Here is a 21,353-nt window from a genome sequence, read left to right as displayed (position 1 = left end):
GTATGATTCGGCAGCCTGGACATCACTGAAAAGGCTTGATGTCATACAGACGCAAGGATTCAGAACATGTAGTGAGGCCTTTCAGACCTCTCCAGAGTCAGCTCTACATGTGGGGATGGGGAAGACACCATCATTACATATTAGAAAACAACAGCTGGCAATTAACTATTGGGTTAACTTACAGAGACATGGGTTATGGACAGAATACAAGCTTTGGATGGGTGGCTGATACCCAGGCAAGGCAGATGGGACTGTTTGGCAGGGAGTTCACCCCCATGGTACCTATCCCTGTGAGTCCACCACCATGGCTACTCCCACCTCCAGTAGTTGATTTACAAGTGTTGGAGAGATTACCGAAAGACAGGGAGGGGTTTGATCCATCCAAGTTATTTAAACGATGACTGGATACTGTATATCAGGATTTTATGCCCATATACACAGATGGATCAAAAGACCCAAGGACAGGTCGGACTGGATAGCATTTTTTTGTTTAGGAAAGTGGGGTTGCAGTCAGGAAATGTCCCAGGTAGCACAAAAAGTCTGCCCCCCCCCCTGGCCTGATTCCGGCATGCCAGATCTAAAACTGCCAGCCCGAGTCCGAAATGAAATGAAATACGGTACAGACTTGGCCCGGATCGGGCAGCCTGAACTGAGCCAAAGCTCACAGCAAAGGGACAGCATCAGTCCAGCAATGCCCCCCCAAAAAATAATATTAAATGTAGGTAGTAATATTATATTAAACGTAGGTAGTAATATTGCAGCTATCAACCGAACTATGAACAACATAGACATAAACAATACATGAGAATTTCTCATTTCAGAATGCGCAGAATGTCAAAAGTTCCATGCAGGTAAATGTTCGATGCATCACAAATATGAGGTGTGCAAAATAATAAATGTGACATCAACAGACGCTTTTATCCTAAGCGACAGTATGCATGCATTCATTTTCCGTTCACGGCCCGGGAATCAACCCCAATCATGACGTTTTGAGCGTTTAGTACACAATTATTGTCTAGGCTGTAAAATGCAGCGATTTAGGCTAATTTTAATAACCACTAAAACGGCCTTATGTGTTTCACGCCGAAATAAAGCCCCGATAATACAACCATTTGTATCAGTTTAGAAGGTCCAAATTACATTAGGCCACTCATATGGTGTATTTTGATATGATGTATCGTCATTTATAGATAGGTCTACCTTAGAGCAATAGGCCTATGACACTGAGATGTGCTGTTTATCGTGGATCATATATCCCAAATCGTCTTTTAATTAACATAGCCACCAGCATATGCCTAAATATCGCTAATAATATTATATTAAGCCAAGAATGGCCAAAGCACTGAAATGAATAGAATTAGTGTGAGTGGGGTTCCCCAAAAAATATGTAGTAAAATCTAATTAATTTATAGCATAGATGATGGTGAAAGGTGAAATTATTACAATAATTAGTTTTTTTATTCTTTAATCACCTGCCAAATAAAAACCTAATATGGCCTACTTCTGAAAAAAAATAAACGGGACAGACAGATATGCTGAAGTGGACTCGGCCCAAGTACCATTAGCCGGAACCCAGAGTAATATGAATCTCCCGCACTCGGGAAGAGTTCCGCCCGTATGAAGCCACATCCCCGAGTCCGAATCGATGCCGAGTCCCCCGGGTCTCAAACGGAATAGTTCCGAACCCACCGTATTGACTGGGGTATGACATTACCCATCGCTCCACAAAAGACGCGGCCCTTGCAGAGCAAGGGGAACCACTACTTCAAGGTCTAAGAGCGAGTGAAGTCACCGATCGAAACGCTATTAGCGCGCACCCCGCTAACTAACTAGCCATTTCACATCGGTTACAGTGGCATGAGGATCGATGTTTGACTGCCGTTTGACAAATACCCATAATAATCTCATCATGTAGACTATCCTACCCACACCGTATCTGCGAGCTGTTGGCTAAAGCGCACATGTCAAGACCAGGGTAGGTACATTTGCTATTTAATGAAACAGTTCTTGAGACAAAACTATCGGTAGATAGACATGCGATGGAAACACATTCAACGTTAGATTTTTATTCGGTACATGAAAATGACTTTTTGTGTGCATAATGTCATCAGGCATTTTTATCTGCACCAAGACCATTTGGTGGAAACACCACTGGTGGGAAAATGTGAATATTTTCTTTCTGCACATTTTAGAATATTTGTATGAAAATCTGCCGCCAATTGGATGGAGTCCTAGCTAATAACAACAAGCTGCCATGTGGGGAATCAAAGGTGGCTCGTTTCAGCTAGTTTGATCTTGTTCTTGGTACCATGTCTTGTTTTGAGGTGTTTTGACTGATGTCATGGCTATACAAATATGTCTAAAATTCGCTAGCAAATTAACCAACAACTGGAATGATGTATTTGAGAGACAATTTCTATTTATGTTTTTAATAAACATTGGCGATGAAATATAGTTGTCAACAATCTAAGCCAACCCCGTATGTACCATTACATACGGGGTTTAATTTACCATTAAAAAAAGATAAACGGCATGAGTGAACTATCTTAAATTATCCACCATCTTTGCCCGGGGCCTTGCCTGGCCTGAGCAGGGGCATTTACGGGGCATTTACGCTTGTTTACACTGAGCTGCTCTGGGGTCGGAACGCCATGATGGTTAGATTGATGCCGAGTCCACTTCATGTCGGAAACTGAAAAAATGTCAGACCTGCTAACTTAGGTGGAAGTCGGATCCTTAGTTTCCAACTTGGTAGCAGGGTTTAGGATTTAGGAATTAGGAAAATGTGGCACCGGACATTTGAGCAGCAACATTTTAATTTACCAGACATTTGAGAAATTTACCGGACCCATATGCATTGGGTGCGTAACCTGATTAGTGCATCCATCCACGGTGCTAAGAATGACAAAAATCACATTTAGAATATGGTAATTCATATTAACAGAACATGCAAGTCGAGGATGCAATGATCTGCTTACTGAATTCTGATGTGTACTTTAAACATGTTAGAATAACTGCCCACACTTCATTTTCATCAGCCAATAAGATGAGTAGCAAACAGCAAAATCATCTATTATGACTCTGGGACTGTTGTCGGGCGATAGATCCCAAATTCATACAACCTATGCTACATACATTTTTTTTTAAAGCAATGAGTCTGATGCAACAGATCAGAACGTTTAGCTTTAAATGTTGATAAACTATATATTTTTCCCATAAGCGCAGCAATGCACATAAGGCAGTAGGCTATGCCCGAATATTCGTTCCATAATGTAATTAGCAGGAAAACAGCATTGTCAAAAGGACACTGCACATGAGAGCAGTTTCATGTGACAGAGATTAAAATAACTGTTAGAAATTTAGAAAGAGAGGCGTTCTAATAGGCTACTTTGAAGCAAGGTTTCAAACAATTAATTATATGTTTTCAAAATGAGTACTGCCTCCAGCTCATTGCAAAGTGGTGTGTGACACGCTGATGAAGTCTTCCTTCCGTTGCCGTTTGATGCTGAGTTAACAACTGGGAACTCGGAAATCTCTGACTCTTTCTAGAGCACCAACTTTTCGACCTAAAGATCACTGACGTCATGATTTGACCTCGTATTTTTCAGAGTTCCCAGTTGCCTTGAAAGCCCCACAAAATGCTCCAGCATCAGCTCTTGCTTTGTCTGACACATTTTCTGCTGAAAGGCTTACCCTGGTGTGAAGTTTTGATAACCGCTCTAGGACAAGGTGATTTATCAATATATTCGGCTGTATTTACCCTGAAAAAATGAAATTCTAATTAGCTGCTAATGTGGCTATCATAAAGAACTACAAATACCATGGTGATCTGGACGAGACTGCTGAATCGAGGCAAAGGTTTTAAAAAATCCCTGGATTAACTTGATTAACTAAATGTTGTAAGGAATAAATTGGTTAAATGTCTTTAAATGGACAATTCTGTGAACTATCTTGTGCAAATTAAATTGACACAATGCCTGTTAAGCAAAGGTTTCAGTTAGAGATTATGTGCAGGAGCTTGCATGGATTTTTAGTCTTGCAGGATGTCTTCTTTGATGCTAATTAGCATTTTGGAATATGAGAATAAATAGAGCTGAATATATTGATAAAAGTCACCTTGTCCTTGAGAGAGATTTACATGGTTATCAAAACATCATGACAGGGTAAGCCTATACGAAACACATTTTCATTTTTCCTATGGGAAAAATGAATGGTGTGTAAAAATGACTGGACTCATTTCCCTGTTTGACCTCTATGTTTGATGGGTATTATGACACCTTCACTGTGGGACTCTATTATCGAATAGCATGTTGTGTTGAACAACAAAATAGCTAATTGGCTGACACAGCCATTCCAAAATGGCTGCGGTGGCTGCTACTAGCTAGCATGAGGACAAAAACAACAATTTTCTTGAAAAATAAGCAATATTTCAATCTTCTCAATGTATCAGTTTGGATAAAGGTAAACATTTGGAGTACAGTAGCATATTACATCCCTGCACTGAGGAACGTTTTCCGAACAATATCTCATGCTGGCTCAGCTCTCTTAATCTAACCATGATGGCGTTCCGACCCCAGTGCAGCCCAGTGTAAACAAGTGTAACGGTAGGGTTGGAATGTTCTGGCTACTCTGAACACCTAATGGGTCGTCAGCGGGCGGGGATAACATTCCACCCGCTCACTTTTCCGTGCCTTGCTGGATGAGGGAGGAAGTCTCTGGGCTCGAGCTGGACGTTTTGTGGAATTTGGGGGGCATCTAGTTAGCTAAAGTAAGTTATTCTTAAGATTCCAAAAAGTACATCATGGTTTGTTTAAACTTTTTTGAAATTGTTCATCCATTACAGTATTAGTTTGCCTGTTTGCTTTTTATTTTTAGCTTGCAGTAGGTTCGCATCTGTTAGCCATTTAGCTAGCAACCCAAGCTAGCCAGCTACGTTATTCGTTCATCGTCCCAACTTTACTTGAGGAAATAGCTTTTTAGTGTGAATACGTGATTGGTTACGTTAAGATCTTTAAAATTGCAATATATATATATATTTTTTTTAGGAAAAATGTTAGGAAAGGACGACGGGGAATACCATTTTGCATCCATTTTACCACCCACTCATTGCACCTGGAAGAACAATCAGTAGCGTTAGCTAGCTAACGTTAATTGCGTCTGCCATGAAAAGTGGCAGCTGCAGTTGGTTGTTTTCTGCCAACATGACAGGATATTTGATGAGTATTCTTCTATCCCGCGCCTATTAAAGTGCCGATATGTTTGTACGACCTAACCTAGTAGCCTGCCGTAAAGTCAAACAGGGAGTAGACTCGTGCCACATAGTCTACTGCGCCCTCAAAAACGTACTTTTTTTGTTCGTAGCCTACCCAAATAAGTACATACCAGCCAGACTCTATTGGCAATGTTTTGAATTACATTCGAAATAACTATTATCCTCAGAAATATTACACAATGACCTATACTATTTATTTTGAAGCAATGTTTCAATATTATAGGGGATTTGAAAAATGTCCTAAATATTAGTGCTGACTGATGCTGTTTAGGAATGTAAAAGAACGAGGACATCATTGTTACATTACTGACTTTAATGCAATCATACATATCCTCTCTCCCATGTAGGCAGCATTCTCAACCATGGTGATGTCTTGCTGCTTGCTATGCTTAGACCAAATAACTGGCTGCTTCAAGAATTCAGTCACCAGTCTGATGACATTCTTTCCATGCATGCAGGATACCTGTTGCCTACTTTTTTTACTTTGTGGGAGATAATGCCACACTGTTCATACAATTTTTTTTTCACCCAATGCATGTGTGTGTGTTAAAACCACAATCTTGAGATTGTGTTTAAGCCCAAGTCATCCTCAGCACTTTTAGTATGAAGCAGAGGGATGGAGTCAGGGAAATAAATGTAGGCTAGTCACTCACATTCCTAGACATAGCTAAGGATGCAAGGACAGTCATTCCACAGTGCATATTTTATATCCATTTGCTAGTAACAACCCCTATAGACAATATTTTGTGCATACAGTTGTACAAATGTGTGCATTTTGTGGTGGAGTAAAGGCATGACATGTTTAGACCTATTTATAGTGCAGTGAAGACCGAGAGGAAGAGGTGAAGTATAGTAGTGTATATAAATAATCTTTGGTTAAGATCTTTTCCTGGCTAGTCTAGTTCCTTTCTTTGTGAGTGAATGCATTATAGCTGGCTCATTCTTCTGTCTTAGTATGGTCTGATTTTTGTTGTCCTTATTCATAAAATGAGTAATCGCATAGCTTTGCCTTGGCCGGTTAAAGCTGCAATAAGTAACCTTTTGGGCTACTCTTCCAAATTCACATAGAAATGTTAGTTATAGATCGGCCATTCACATTGAAAGTCTAAGAAGCGGTATATCTGTTCTGTGTGGGCTATGTCTGCTTCCTGTTAAGTTTTTATTTATTTATGTTTACCAGCTTTAAACAGCTGAAAATACAATATGTTTGGTTATGAAAAATATATTTCACAGCGGTTTAGATGGTACAATGATTATCTACACTATACGTGCTTGTTTTGTCACATAAACTGAAATTTATTTTTGCAACAAGGAAATGGCGGAGCAATTTCTGCATAGTGCAGCTTTAAGCCCAAATGTTGGTTTTAGCATTGGCACATCAGCAATGTGTCAGCTGTTTTTCACGGGCAGAAAGCTGTTCTTTCTAACCATGTTGGAATAGGTCACACTGTGGTTTGTTGATCTTTAAGATCTGTCAGTGAGTCACCTGTCAGTGAGTCACCTGTCAGTAAACATAATTATGCTTATCTTGTACCCACACAAGCTGACAGGAAGTTGAGCTGTAATGTCATAAAGAACATGTAGTTTAGAATAGGCTCAAGATATCACATGTAAGTGGAAAGCTGACGGTGCAGAAAATCCTCATGTTCCTGTAAGAGCTCGCTGGGTGTGTGCACATGAACTTGACCACACTTGGGAGGGGTGCCCATTCTATTTATGTGCCTTACATTTCCCATGTCACGGACGGGGCGGGTGAAGCACTGGCAAGGTGTGGTCTTGGCTCTACCCTGTTGTCTCTACCATCTGGGAACCCTCCCCTGATCTGACTCAACTGTCAGGAAGATCAGTTCAAACTTGTAAATGTTTTTTATGTTGTGGCAATTAACAGCTGTCGCCGGCTGCTGCAAAGTGTCTAATTGCCGTGGAGGTGGGGCTAGTATTAGTCGCAGAATAACTTTTCTTTAAATCCTCAGGTCTTGTACTAGTCTTGAGTGCCTAGCCATATGTCAAGATGTTATAATTATGTGTAAATTGTTGCGTTGACTTGCTGCTAAGCAAAGCATTGTCAATTTGAATAATGCATTTGAATCATATCACATTCTGTGATCATGCTATTATGCAAATGTACTTCTATTCAGAGAACATTGTTACCTGTATCCGTCCAATGTATTTAACTTTGTCACCCGTCCAAAAACAGCTTGTTCTGTCAACTGCCATTGAGGCCTGCTATTTTTAGGTGTTGACAGAGATGTTATTCTTAACGTTTATCCCCATGTCTAGACACGATGGTTCACATTACAATGTCCTTATTCTTCTATACCAGTAATGATTATACTCTACAGTGTGCACACTACTTCTCTACCGCCTCCATTTTTGCTCTGTGTATGTAACCCCCACCCCCTCTCTCTCTCATTCGTTCGCTTTCTCTCCCTCTCTCTTTCTGTCTGGGGTGTGACAGGGGTTGGCATATGAGGTAATGTTTGGAGTCCCTTATTATGGCTGGTCTGACTCCAGTGGCCTCATTTCACATCCAGGCGAGGCTCAAATACAGTTACACAGTAATAGTCATTCACATGGTTGGTAATTTTCCTAATGATAATACAAAGGTTTACTTAGGGTTGTATGTTTTCTCTCGTTGTAAAGTCTTACAATGGCTAAACAATACAAAATAAACAAGAGGTATGGGTGTGAGGATGTGTGAATTTTGATCAGGCTAAGCTAAATTTACCCCCCTCATGTTGTAGGACTATTCTAGCAGTTTTGCGCCCTGTAATTTTGAATTTCAACTTGCAGAATGAGATGGTTTGATTATTGGGGAAATGCCCCTACATGACTCACATAGGAAATTGCTACTCTCTGGGGGGAAAACGATTGCCTTGTATGGTTTTGACTGAATTTCATTTCCAGCTGCTTGATAAGGAGTGTGAGTGTCATAAGCAGAAACCAAAGCACCTCTTTGCCCCCTTAGTTTATGTGAGTGTCAAGGCAATCAATGATCTTCATTCATGGCAGTGATTACACATTCTGTCTTGTCTTTTGTCCTTTGTTCGTCCTGTTGAATGTGTGCCTGTGATGCCAGATGCAGATTAGGAGAAATTGGTCCCATTGGAGGAACTGAACTGCCTGATATTGCCATCTTATTTATGGTAATGACTCATGATTTAGGCCTCTCTAATCAATTGATCTATTATCATAGATAATTTCTTCATACCCAGGACTTATATTTAGCAAGGACATTTTGTTATGCACTGACTCACTGTATTGTATAGCCCATTCGACATGTTAGTTGTTAGGGTTGTGCTCTATCCAGATCTCCGCGTCTGCTAAATGACAAAAATGTACATGTATGCAGCTGATGTAGCCTATTTTTATAGACAGACCTGTTTACTGCATTTCTATACCCCTTCAACATGGGAGGGGTGGCGGTGCCTCAACGAAGTACTTATCCATGAGAAGAATGGAGATCACTAGGGCCTACAAATCAGCAAACGTTGGTGAAGGAAACATGAAAGCGTGTGGAATGGATTGTATTCTGTTATCTCTGGTTGGTATTTGTTGGTGCCCTTGAATAGTGAGACAAATATTTCAATGTGAAGGGTGACTATCGCCAAAATACTTATGGCTGGCTCATTCCTGAGTTGTGACCTCTCACCGCTATTCCTTTCACCCCCCCCCCCCTACTAACTGCACTTAATCTGACTCTATATAGGCCTACCAATAGTGACATCCTTCAAGTGGGGTTATCTATCATTTATATGAACATACTGTAGTAACCTAATATCCAATTAGACACGTGCTGTGCTGATGTGGAGTGGTCAGTGAGGCAGCAGTGCTCTAGTATCTCTGTCTCTGTGTGAGCTCAGGTTCCAGCCAAGTGAGCCAGAGAATAAGTCATCTGTCATGCTAAAGTGACACTATCTTCCGTTCTCTCCCACTGCAACAAGGATTCAAATGCTCAGTAGACAGGACTAATACTGTTGTCCTCTTCTCCTCCAGACCCGCTAAGAGGTCATGGAGGGTCATATTGTTACAGAGAGGTTTGCTCGTAAGGGAAGTAATGTAATGGTATCTCCTTACTGTCATTTCCCCTTCTGCCGCTCATGATCTGACCGGTTCAGGACTTCTGTTCCCTGTCTCTCTCTGATTTACCGACCTGTTTGTCTGCACAGGACCCACCTCTCTTGACTGACCACCTTCAGTCATTTCCATCAACATGGCAGGAAAGATCTCCAAAGACGAGCTGGAGGAGCTGCGAGAGGCGTTTGGCAAAATTGGTGAGTTGGCTACATCTGTGATTTTACAGTTGATTGATTTGATTTGCTACATTAGTACGACCAGTATGGCTTGTTTCATAATAAATGTTTGTTACATTAAACACCGGCTACAAGTCTACAACTGCTTCATTGTACTGTCCCTGACTTTTTAGTTATTGACTTTCACTCACATGTCCCTTGCCTGCTTTTTTTCTATTGTTTGTGAACCAGCCCAAGGATTCAAGCAAAAAAGTATTGTGTGTTAGCTGAAACGTGTTTAGAAAATATGCTCAAACTGAAAATATGCTCAAACTGTAGACCTCGATGGCAATGGATCCATCTGTGACTATGAGCTCCATGAACTGTTCAAGGAGGCCAACCTTCCCCTGCCTGGCTACAAAGTCAGGGAGATCATTCAGAAGCTGGATCGCAACAAGGACAACAAGATCAGCTTTGATGAGTTTCTGTCGGTGAGTCATGTTTGACAGTTGTGTGTTAGTCATCCTAAGGGAGTCGGGTTTCAGCTAGTCAGGTTTGGCGAGTTTGTTCCAGTTAATGAGGGATTTGTTGTTGGGAGTTCTGCCTATCCCTGTCTGACTAAGGGGACCATCTTTTGCTCCTTTGTGAAATCAAGTTCCCCTTTGAAATTCTTGTGAACGATCTCTTTAACGTGTCAATTGAGTGTCCACTAAAGCACACACAGGAATGAGGAAATGAGGTCAGATGGTGAGAGTTCCTGTATTTTGTTTCACCCATAATGAGAGAACAGTAATTTATTGGCCTGTGCCAGTCTCTATTTAGAGTAATAATTTGAACAATGGGATCCAAAAATAAAATAATTATTACTAATCTCTATATTTTAGGCCATTTCTCATAGCTCACTGACGAGAGGAACTTTTTTGTGGGGGGGGTACAGTATCTCATACTGGGTACAGTATGAGATTAAGATCATTGTAAACCATATAAATAAATTAGTAAATTAAATATTAGTAAATTAAATAACAGACAGTCATTACTTATGAAGGTACATTTTGGGCTCCCAAGTGGCGCAGCGGTCTAAGGCACTGCATCTCAGTGCAAGAGGCATCACTACAGACACCCTGGTCCGAATCCAGGCTGTATCACAACCAGCCGTGATTGGGAGTCCCATAGGACGGCGCACAGTTGGCCCAGCATCGTCCGGGTTTGGCCTGTGTAGGCTGTCATAGTTAAGAACAAATTCTTATTTACAGACGTGCGTAGTTAAATAATAAAAAATGCCTACTATTGTGTTTTCCATGGACCTCTATCTACAGTGCATGGGCAGTGTAGGCTACCACCACTTGATCCTATGTTTGTGGTCTGGTGTAGACTTCGTACAGTATCCTGTAACATGTTGAATTAGAAAGGAGGATAAAAATGTTTGGTTCACAGAGGCGCTTGGCTTCCTGCTAAACACCTGTGTTTTTGTTGCTAAGCCTGCAACACCATTGCAGGCATACACTGATTTATCTTGTGATAATGCTTATGATAATAACTGAGCATAATGTAAGCAGAAATATATTAGGATCTTGAAGAGGTTGGCCGTTGAAGCTAAAATGCACTTTGCCCCTTCTACTGCAGATATTCCAGGAGTTGAAGAGCAGTGACATTGCCAAAAGCTTCCGCAAGGCCATTAACAGGAAGGAGGGGATCCTGGCCATTGGGGGTACATCTACGCAGTCCAGTGAGGGCACGCAACACTCCTTCTCTGGTGAGCTGCTCAGTCTCCTACTAATGTTGAGGGGATTGCATTACAGTATGCTGTACTGTGTATATACAGTGTGTACAAAATATTAAGAACACGTGCTCTTCATGAGACTGACCAGGTGAATACAGGTTAAAGGTATGATCCCCTATTGATGTCACTTGTTAAATCCACTTCAGTCAGTGTAGATGAGGATTGTGTATGTGTGCCATTCATAGAGTGAATGGCCAAGACTAAATATTTAAGAACTGCAACACTTTTGTGCTCAATAGTTTTCTGTATATATCACCCAAAGGACATCCAGCTGACTTGACACAACTGTGGGAAGCATTGGAGTCAACATGGGTCAGCCTCCCTGTGGAATGCTTTCAACACCTTGTATAGTCCATGCCCCGACGAACTGAGGCTGTTCTGAGGGGGTGCAACTCAATATTAGGAACGTGTTCCTAATGTTTTGTTTACTCAGTGTATAGGCCTTTTGATCTAATTTAAGGGAACTTTTCTCATGAGTTTTGGTAGATGCTCTCTGTCTCTCATCTCATAGTGGATTGATTACCTACTCTACACTAGGGGCCCTAGTCAATCGAAACCAATAACTGGGTTTCCTTGGATGTGAAACATAACATTATTCCCATGTAGTGAGAGAAGGTGTATAAAGTGGTGCTGGTTGTGTTGGCTGAGAGTTTCCCTGTGCTGCCCTGTGCAGAGGAGGAGCGGTACGCTTTTGTTAACTGGCTCAACACAGCGCTGGAGAATGACCCTGACTGCAAGCACGCCCTGCCCATGGACCCCAACTCAGATTCCCTCTTCAAGGCCATGGGCGACGGCATCGTTCTCTGGTGAGACATAATTATATAAATCGCTATGTTCTGTGTAATTCTGCCCTTACAGCCCTTAACACAGCTAATTTTCCTTAAACCTGGTTGGTTGAAATGGGGCATATCTGCGTCTCCCAACATTAGGACCCCTCATAAACCAGCTGTGTATGTGCTCCTGTAGTAAAATGATCAACCTGTCGGTGCCAGACACGATTGACGAGAGGACCATAAACAAGAAGAAGTTGACACCGTTCACAATACAGGTCTGTACTAACTCAACCAGACTGGTTACATACATATTCTAAGGCTGCCTAGAAACACAGCCCAATTCTGATATTTCTATCACTAATTGGTCTTTTGACCAATCATATTAGCGCTGAAAAATATAATGTGATTGGTCAAAAGACCAATTTGTGGGAAAGAAATAGTGATTTGTTTGAGATTTAGCCAATAGATAAAGTTTGTCATCTCTATTTATGTTTCATGTATGAATGTGGGAGGACCTGTTTGTTTTTCTCTCTTTCCTGCAAGGGACTTCAAAGTTTTGTTTCTTCATCCTGCAGGAGAATCTGAACCTGGCTCTGAACTCGGCCTCTGCTATTGGCTGCCACGTGGTGAACATCGGGGCTCTGGACCTAAGGGAGGGGAAGCCCCACCTGGTACTGGGCCTGCTGTGGCAGATCATCAAGATCGGCCTTTTTGCTGACATTGAGCTCAGCCGAAATGAAGGTGAGGAACTTTCACAGCACAATCACTGTCTTGGCAACTCGTGAACCTGTATCTAACCGTCGTGTTATTCCTCATGGTACATTTACCCATTACAAGGAGCAAAGGTCTCTTTCCTTTTATATCACAACATTATGACGTCCAGCCAGTTTGTCCTCAGTGTTGGAGTGGCTTTTCCTGGTTAAAGAACTCTTTGGTCAGTGAGTGTTGAGGTGCTGTAGCTGAGCGAATGTCCTATGAACCCCCCCCCCCCCCCCCCCCCCCCCCCCAGCCCTGGCTGCTCTGCTGAGAGATGGAGAGACCCTGGAGGACCTGATGAAGCTGTCTCCAGAGGAGCTGCTGTTGCGCTGGGCTAACTTTCACCTGGAGAACGCTGGCTGGCAGAAGATCAATAACTTCAGCTCCGACATTAAGGTAGGGATGTACGGTCCATGTTTGGTTCGTCTTCACTGTATCTGTATGTTTAATGAAGGTGAAATAGTTTTATGTTTTCCTCAGAAAGAAGTGGAACTATGGCTTAATAAAATTGATTAGACAATCAAGGCTTCAACCAAATCTGGACTCTTAAATCTATTCTTTCAAAGCAAACAATTCTTTGCTCTGATGATATCTTTGGTTTTTATGCCTGTGCTTTATGATATTTCTGACTGACTGTATCTTTTCTTCAGCTGACAGACCTTTCAACCTGTAAAGGTACTTCATAGATCAACTTCTCCATAATGTATAAGAATTGACAATAGCTTCATACATGTGTCATCAAGATCATTGTACAGTATTAATATTTCCATTGTTCGTCATGGTCATTGCATACCTATCCATTGTGTCCTGTGTCGTCTTGTTCCCATGTGGCCTGCACAACCTTGTATCCCAGTGTACTTGTATATCTTTCCAATGCTGAGGTTCAAACGAGATGTCGGTCTCTGTTTCAGGACTCCAGAGCCTATTTCCACCTTCTCAACCAAATCTCCCCCAAAGGCACAGAGGAAGATCAACCACGCATAGACATCAGCATGGCAGGCTTCAGTGTAAGCACCTTAACAGAGAATATACATATTTTGTATACAGAGAATCAATTGTTTTCAGTTAATATACGTACATTCAGAAGGGATAAATAAAATACGTCCCTGGTATGAACCTGTGGTGTGTCTTATGACCTGCAGGAGAAGGATGACCTGAAAAGGGCAGAGAACATGCTTCAGCAGGCTGACAGGCTGGGCTGTCGACAGTTTGTCACCCCAGCTGACGTCGTCGCCGGCAACCCCAAACTCAACCTGGCCTTTGTGGCCAATCTCTTCAACAAGTACCCATCTCTCACCAAGCCTGAGGGAGAGGACATCGACTGGGGGCTGTTGGAAGGTGGGTGCCGAGCTAGACATCTGTTGGTTATGATTGCTGGGTGGATTTTTGTCCAGTGTACATTGTACTCCCTGAAACCATAAAATCACCCGAACATCTTTTCTGTTTAGGTGAGACACGAGAAGAAAGAACATTCCGGAACTGGATGAATTCCCTGGGTGTAAACCCACATGTCAATCATCTGTATGGGTATGTACCAAATGCAAGTAATTATTTACATTGAAAATTAACATGCCAATACCTTACTTCTCCCTACCAGTGGTATTCATACACAGGGTCAGGTAACCTATATAACGATTATCTTTCCTCTATAGAGACCTAGCGGACGCCTTGGTCATCCTCCAACTTTATGAAAAGATCAAAGTGCCCGTCGACTGGACCAACAAAGTCAACAAACCACCATATCCCAAGATTGGTACCAACATGAAAAAGGTTAACCATATTCTCAAATAAAATGTATGTTCCTCCTATAATTTTTACTTTGAAAAAATGCTAAATGATGATCAAATGGCAGAATTGACTCTTTCTGTCTTCAACTATTCAGAAGCTCATAGATCAAAAGAACACAGCTCCAGTTCTGGAGAGAGACTAAAGGTGTGTTTCTCTTGACAACTGCTATGCTTTCTCTGCTCAGTTGGAGAACTGCAACTATGCGGTGGAGCTGGGGAAGACGACGGCGAAGTTCTCTCTCGTTGGCATCGGTGGGCAGGACCTGAACGATGGCAATGCCACCCTGACGCTAGCCCTGGTGTGGCAGCTGATGAGGAGGTGAGTCCTGGCACATGCTTAGATCAATATGTAACATACCTTTCATAACCAGGGAGACATTTTCTGTTTTCACCACTGCAAAATATGTTGCTGTTACTTTGATGTTTATGGAAAAACATATGAGCGCACAGGTAAATAAAGAGGGGATAAGCGCTGAAAGGAAATTTGACTCCAATTTACTCTTCGCTGACCACCGCCCCACTCAGACAACATTTTCCCAGGAAGCTCCATTCCCCATTCAAACTTCTGGAGAAAACCCCTCACAACAATCTCAAACATTTTTTTTGCCCTGTTTTCTCCCCAATTACGTGGTACACAATTGGTAGTTAGTCTCGTCGCTGCAACTCCGGTACGGACTCGGAAGAGGCGTAGATCGAGAGCCGAGCGTCCTCTGAAAACACAACCCAACCAAGCCACACTGCTTCTCGACACAATGCCCACTTAACCTGGAAGTCAGCCGCTCCAATGTGTTGCAGGAAACACTGCACCTGGCGCCAGTGTCAGCGTGCACTACACCCGGGCCTGCCACAGGAGTCGCTAGTGTGCGATGGGACAAGGACATCCCTGCCGGCCAAACCCTCCCCTAACCCGGACGACGCTGGGCCAATTGTGCGCCGCCCCATGCCGGCCAGGTTGTGGCCGGCTGTGACAGAGCCTGGACTCGAACCCAGAATCTCTAGTGGCACAGCTAGCACTGCGATGCAGCGCCTTGATCACTGCGCCACTCGGGAGGCCAAACTGTGTTTTTACTACACAATAAAATTAAACTCAGACTATCCCTTGATAATTAGGATACTATTGGGTATGTTGTGGTGGACTGTCATTACAATTGCTTCAGGGGAACCTGTTACGATGAAGTTTGTAGTGTGGCTAGCCACTGGATGGCTCAATGCACGCAGTCAACGTTACTACTAACCACTTGGAGCTAATTAGTACTCTCAAGTGGTATCCTGATATCGACAGACGATGATGGTTGTATTCATAATATAGCTAACTTAGCTAGCTTACATACGTTTTGAGAAAATGTTTTGTTAACTGGCTAGATAGCTTTAACAAGGTTTGGTGGTCATTGAGAAAGCACTAGCTAACCAGCTGAGCTAGCAAGCAAAGTAACAAAAGTCTAATTTCAGATTCTAAAAATAATTCAACAGGCTCTGCATTTCACAAATCAGAGTAGCAAGTTCCCCTCGTGCACTGTTATTTAGCTACTTTTTGATAAACTCTGTTTTGTCATAGCTCTCATTGGCTTTCATGCGTTTGAATCATGAGCTTGTCCGAGGTGTTCAGACTCAACGACAGTTGCTATCCTTTGGTGCGATCTGGGGGCAGGACTTCGCAAAGGGGCAATTGTCTTGTTTTCATATTCTGACAAAATATATTTTGACTATCTTATTTGTTGTTTCCTGAAACCCAAAATATGCAGCTCCAATGTAGCTTTGCATTGTTACTTAAATACCAACCAGTTGTTGTCTCAATGCTTCTGCTAGGCGGGGCCAGGTGTTGAAGTGGGTGGTGCGTGTAGACTAACTAGAATTGCCAGTTAGTCCTGGTGCAGTGCTAGTATCTGTGGCGTCAGTGTCAGAAATATTTATGACATGCTCTCACACGATTATTTCTCTGTAAATCAGGGTTGTAAAAGAAGAGGTAAGGCAGCATAGGGGGAAATGTTTTGTAAACCTGCACTGGAATATTTAAACAGTGGATTGTTAATTCTTAAGCAGAACTTGATGAATACGTGGATTGTTTTTGGTTTACTTTTGACCGGCCTTCAATGATTACATGCTGACCATTGCACACTGCCGAGTGCCCGAGAAACTGACCGATATGTGAGCTAACTCTTGACATCTCCTAGATATACGCTGAATGTACTGGAGGACTTAGGAGATGGACAAAAAGCTAATGATGACATCATTGTTAAATGGGTCAATACAACCTTGTCAGAGGCAGGGAAAACAACCAAGATCTCAAGCTTCAAGGTTTGTAAAGCTTTATTAATATATTTAGGTTGTTTGTTTTTAATACATTTGTTTATCTTTGTTAGATGCATACAACATTTGTCATACAACTATGTTCTGTAGTGATAATGCAGTCACTACATTGAATCCTCCAATCAGCAGACCTAATCTGGCATGCCACAAATTCTGACACTGTACTTGAGCTGATTTGTGAAGCAGGTATTTGACACTGTCCTCTGCCCTTGATTGTCAGGACAAGGAGATCAGCACCAGTTTACCAGTAGTGGACCTGATTGATGCCATCCAACCTGGAAGCATCAGCTACGACCTGGTCAAGACTGGAAGCCTCTCAGCCGAGGACAAGCTGGAGAACGCCAAGTAAGTCTTCCACTGATCTACTTGTCCTGATGATCATTGATATTGACCTGTAAGAAGAACTCAAGCTTCAATTACTTCCTGTTTTTTGCTATACTATCTGTTAAAAATTTGAAATATGGAGGGGTTGTGAAGTATATATTCAGAAGTCATAAGAATGAATATTAAACAAATAGGAATGTGTCCGAGATGTCGAGTCATAGAAGAAAGTGCTGATCAATATTAAATTAAACCACCCATTTCCCTTCTTAGATATGCCGTCTCCATGGCGAGGAAGATCGGCGCGCGTGTCTACGCTCTCCCAGACGACCTGGTGGAGGTCAAGCCCAAGATGGTGATGACCGTGTTCGCCTGCTTGATGGGCCGGGGGATGAAGAGGGCTTAACGGACTGGTTGTGCCACTTTGGCATTCCCACACAACTACCCACAAGCCTTTTGCTTTATTAAGGGCAACCCGGGAATGAAGAAAGACATGTGGAAGAAAATTGTTACCAATAGACATTTAGTTATTTTTTTGTTTCAATCGGTTTTGTGCTTTTTTCACGCGTGTGTGTGGGGTACATTTTCACAACTTTTTGTACAAAACTCATATCTTCTCAACTTAGTTATTTTAACAACCAGTTAATCCATTAGCAAACATGCAAGATACATGTTTCAAAATTGCCCTTTAAATGTAGTATGCTACAGCACATTGCACTGTTTTCACATTAGGGAATACACTTACACTACCCATCAACATTTATTGAAAATCAAATTTCTATCCTATGTGTGTTCATTCTTTCAGTCATTGATGCAAAATATAAATTTTTTGTTCAGATATAATTACACTAGGTGTACTGTAATCAAATGAAACAAATTAAATTAATGAAAGAAACATAATGTTTAGCAGACACGAGTTTGCATCAAGCCAGTTTTAAACAGTTGACCATAGGTTCTCATCAACACAGTAAATATCCTCATTGTTCATGCACCTGGGGGAAAAACCTGTTGACATGGTGAATCCAAGCCTGACATTGATCTGGATTGATGTCATTGCATGCCTCATTCATGGCCTGAAGGAGGGTGGCACACTCATGGGGATGGCAATCGTACACCTTCCACCTGTATTCTAATATTGTATTGTACTTATGGTTCAATTCCTACTGGGGTCACAGGAAAATGTGTTGACTCACTGTTGCCACTTTGGATAAAAGTGCCTGCTCTAGCATAACATAAATGGCATGTTATGAATTAGTATTGTATTGACCAATGCAATTATAGTAAAGCAGTGTAACCCCTCCCCCCAATCAAAAAGACCCCTGTAATTTTGGGTACATGTACAGGGCAGTGGTGAGCAACATACGGCCTGTGGGAAATAATGGACCCTTTTCTGGCCGGCAAATAGCTTTCGACAAAAAAATAGGGGGGGGAAATCTGCGGCATTCTGCTGAATTAAAAAAAAGAATAATAATATGGCCCTCGACAATTATTTAGGGGATTCAATTGTTACAAACAGTACATATCTGGTCTTGTATATCTGTTTTTTACTTACTGTGAAGTAAAATAAAGGGTCACCATCATAATATATTTAAGCAATAAGGCATGAACAGGTGTGGTATATGGCCAGTATGCCACAGCTAAGGGCTGTTCTTGTGCACAACTCATCGCGGAGTGCCTGGACACAGCCCCTAGCCGTGGTATATTGGCCAAATACCACAAACCCCCGAGGTGCCTTGTTGCTATTATAAACTGGTTACCAACGTATTTTAGAGCAGTAACAAATGTTTTTTCATACTTGTGGTATGCGGACTGATACCACGGCTGTCAGCCAATCAACATTCAGGGCTCGAACCACCTAGTTTATAATACATTATATATCATACTTTATGTTCATACTTTACAAACATTTTCATGGTGTAGTTCTCAATCTGTAGTAGACAAACCAGTTTAAACTCTACAGGTTTACCAAATGGTTAAGTGATTATCAATTGAGACCATTCGGATTAGGTAAGAGTAAAAAATACAATCATATCAGAAGTAACGTGAGCGTTGTATTGTGAAAAGAATTTACTTTATTTGAACGTATTGCAATGGAAGACTTATTTATTTCTAGATGAAACACTGATTTAAGTTTTATGAAAAGGTGAATGTGTGTTGTACTTAGTCAGTTGAATTGGTGCATAGTTTAGAAACAGCCTTTTGGATCATCTGTTTTGTACTAAACGTTGTGAACATGTATCACATACTTGTGGAAATTGCACCAAAGTGATTGAAAAAAACTGTAACACTGCAATCAAAAATGTCAACCTTGTTTTGAGCGGAGGTATGTATACTACAAAATATTGTGCAGTCTTATTTGCGGTAAGCCCATAACATAAAGTTACTGAAGAACACTATGCCTCATGTTACAGAGGACAACTTCCTATGTTACTTTTTGATATGCAACACTATCTCAATTCATGTTTCAGAATGCTGTATGGTATAAGTATGTATGTATTTTTCCAGTTAACAGGTTGTGTTTCTGAGTATTTCTACTCCGGTTGATTATGTTACAATTATATCCTTGATGTGTACACTATATAATACATAATCATATCATCCCTTACACAGTGGATAACAATATTTAACTTGGACAAACTGAAATGGTGGCGGTTTAGGTGTTGTACCTGAACTTTCTCCTCTCCCTTATTGAAATGCATGCATATCTTAATAGCTAGTCTTGTCAACAGCTGCATATCTACGGAAGCCATAAGGTCAAACCTTAGTAATGACCAAACCTGAAGGGTATTCTCTGTATTCCTGTATTTACTTTATTTTGGGGGGGGATTATGGTAGATAGCTAGTAAACTGAGAGCAGCTGGGTGTCTGTCTGGCTTTTTTCTATTGTGCTATTTGTATGTCTTATTACTCTGGAAGAAACCAAGGGAGCTCACTTGACAGTTCGGTTTCCCTGGTTGTGCAGTATCTTTTAATGCCAACTTCTGATGCGCATTTGTTTCCTCTTTTCTTTTGTATTCAACATTACCAAAAAAATTGCCTAAACTATTTCTGCCTTGCAGATAGCTTCATTATATTCCATAGTTACCGTACCATTGCATTTTGGTCTCATGTGTATATGTTTACTCTGAAGTGCTTTATACAAATAATAAATAAGAAAATGAACAATGCGTAAGAATCTGCTTGTTATTTATACGTAGGCCGACATATACAATACTGGAACTTTATGTCAGCCCTGGTCATATAGTATTTTCTGCCCTTTGGCAAGCAGACAACAAAAGGTATGCATAGTGATTGGTGTTTCCCTGAATTCATTGTGTGCTGTGGGAGGTCTGAAGGGACGTATGCTCTGTGGACTGTCTGCATGCAGGTTCATCTCTACAGTCTGTGGAGGGAACAGGTGATGTGGTTGCTCCGCCCTAGGCTTTACACTACAGTGCATTTTACCTATTTACCCAAATGCATTGTTTATTTTCTCCAGAAACCTGCGTGCGCTACTTGTTTACATTCACAACCGTTTCAATCCATAAAGTAACAGTAGGCTGCTGTACTTAAGTGCAACTCTGTAAACTCAGGTACACAATGGCACTAACTTCAGTGTTTGTTGGATGGATGTGTTCTCTTGTCCATATAGAGGTTCTTTAGTTTCGGTGGGGTAGTGATTAAACCGTGGGGAACTCAGATAGCAGATTGTTGGACGTTGTTCACTGGTCTGAATCCTGAACAGATGCTGAGACTGCTCTAAACCACAAGCCCCCTCAGGCTTTCTAAGTCCTCTCTGTCACATACTGTTTACTAAGTGGAGACTGTCTGCCACAGTCTGTCAGAGAGCTCTATGAGGGTGAAAGACAAGATGAGATGACAGACTGCATTGGCTCTCATGGGCTTCATTATCTGGATTTACAGGCACTGAATGCTGCATTGGGGAGTGTCTACTTTTTTTCTCTGTTAGTGTTCATTAGTGACTGAATTAACAGGACAGAAGCTAACCAGAGTCAATTCTCTACACGGGGGATGAAGTGTCTGTCACCCACTTGATGTGACTTGCTGATCGGACTTTACTCTCTTGGTGCTTGTTCTTCTCATTATGACAGAGAGTCTAAGCACTCATTTTAACCCCTGAAAGCT

General features: G+C 41.6%; 1 protein-coding gene across 2 annotated transcripts; it reads left to right on the top strand.

Annotated features, from left to right (window-relative positions):
- Window positions 1-1,611: 1,611 nt before the first annotated feature.
- On the top strand, window positions 1,612-20,395 carry LOC109873310 (plastin-3). 2 transcript variants are annotated; one of them, XM_031807762.1, is made up of 16 exons: window positions 1,612-1,975; window positions 9,442-9,546; window positions 9,844-9,995; window positions 11,128-11,257; window positions 11,958-12,090; window positions 12,251-12,332; window positions 12,633-12,798; window positions 13,067-13,209; window positions 13,725-13,820; window positions 13,956-14,151; window positions 14,262-14,340; window positions 14,466-14,583; window positions 14,786-14,919; window positions 16,772-16,895; window positions 17,128-17,252; window positions 17,502-20,395. In XM_031807762.1, the coding sequence occupies exons 2-16, from the start codon at window positions 9,486-9,488 to the stop codon at window positions 17,632-17,634; spliced, it is 1,872 nt and encodes a 623-aa protein (XP_031663622.1). In that variant the 5' UTR covers window positions 1,612-1,975; window positions 9,442-9,485; the 3' UTR covers window positions 17,635-20,395. The 2 variants fall into 2 exon arrangements, with proteins under 2 accessions (XP_031663622.1, XP_020320550.2); XM_020464961.2 differs by lacking the exon at window positions 1,612-1,975 and adding an exon at window positions 4,581-4,768.
- The last annotated feature ends 958 nt before the right edge of the window (window positions 20,396-21,353 follow it).

This window comes from Oncorhynchus kisutch, linkage group LG28 (assembly GCF_002021735.2).
Source record: "Oncorhynchus kisutch isolate 150728-3 linkage group LG28, Okis_V2, whole genome shotgun sequence".
Classification (NCBI taxonomy): Eukaryota; Metazoa; Chordata; class Actinopteri; order Salmoniformes; family Salmonidae; genus Oncorhynchus; species Oncorhynchus kisutch.
Note: the sequence above shows the minus strand (reverse complement) of the source record. Positions and strands in the feature narration are given on the sequence as shown.

Excerpts from the sequence above, each read along its gene's own strand:
- LOC109873310 (XM_031807762.1), top strand. The coding sequence starts at position 9,486 with ATGGCAGGAAAGATCTCCAAAGACGAGCTGGAGGAGCTGCGAGAGGCG. Across the intron at positions 12,799-13,066 it reads TGAGCTCAGCCGAAATGAAG|CCCTGGCTGCTCTGCTGAGA; the intron begins GTGAGGAACTTT and ends CCCCCCCCCCAG. Across the intron at positions 13,821-13,955 it reads TCAGCATGGCAGGCTTCAGT|GAGAAGGATGACCTGAAAAG; the intron begins GTAAGCACCTTA and ends TATGACCTGCAG.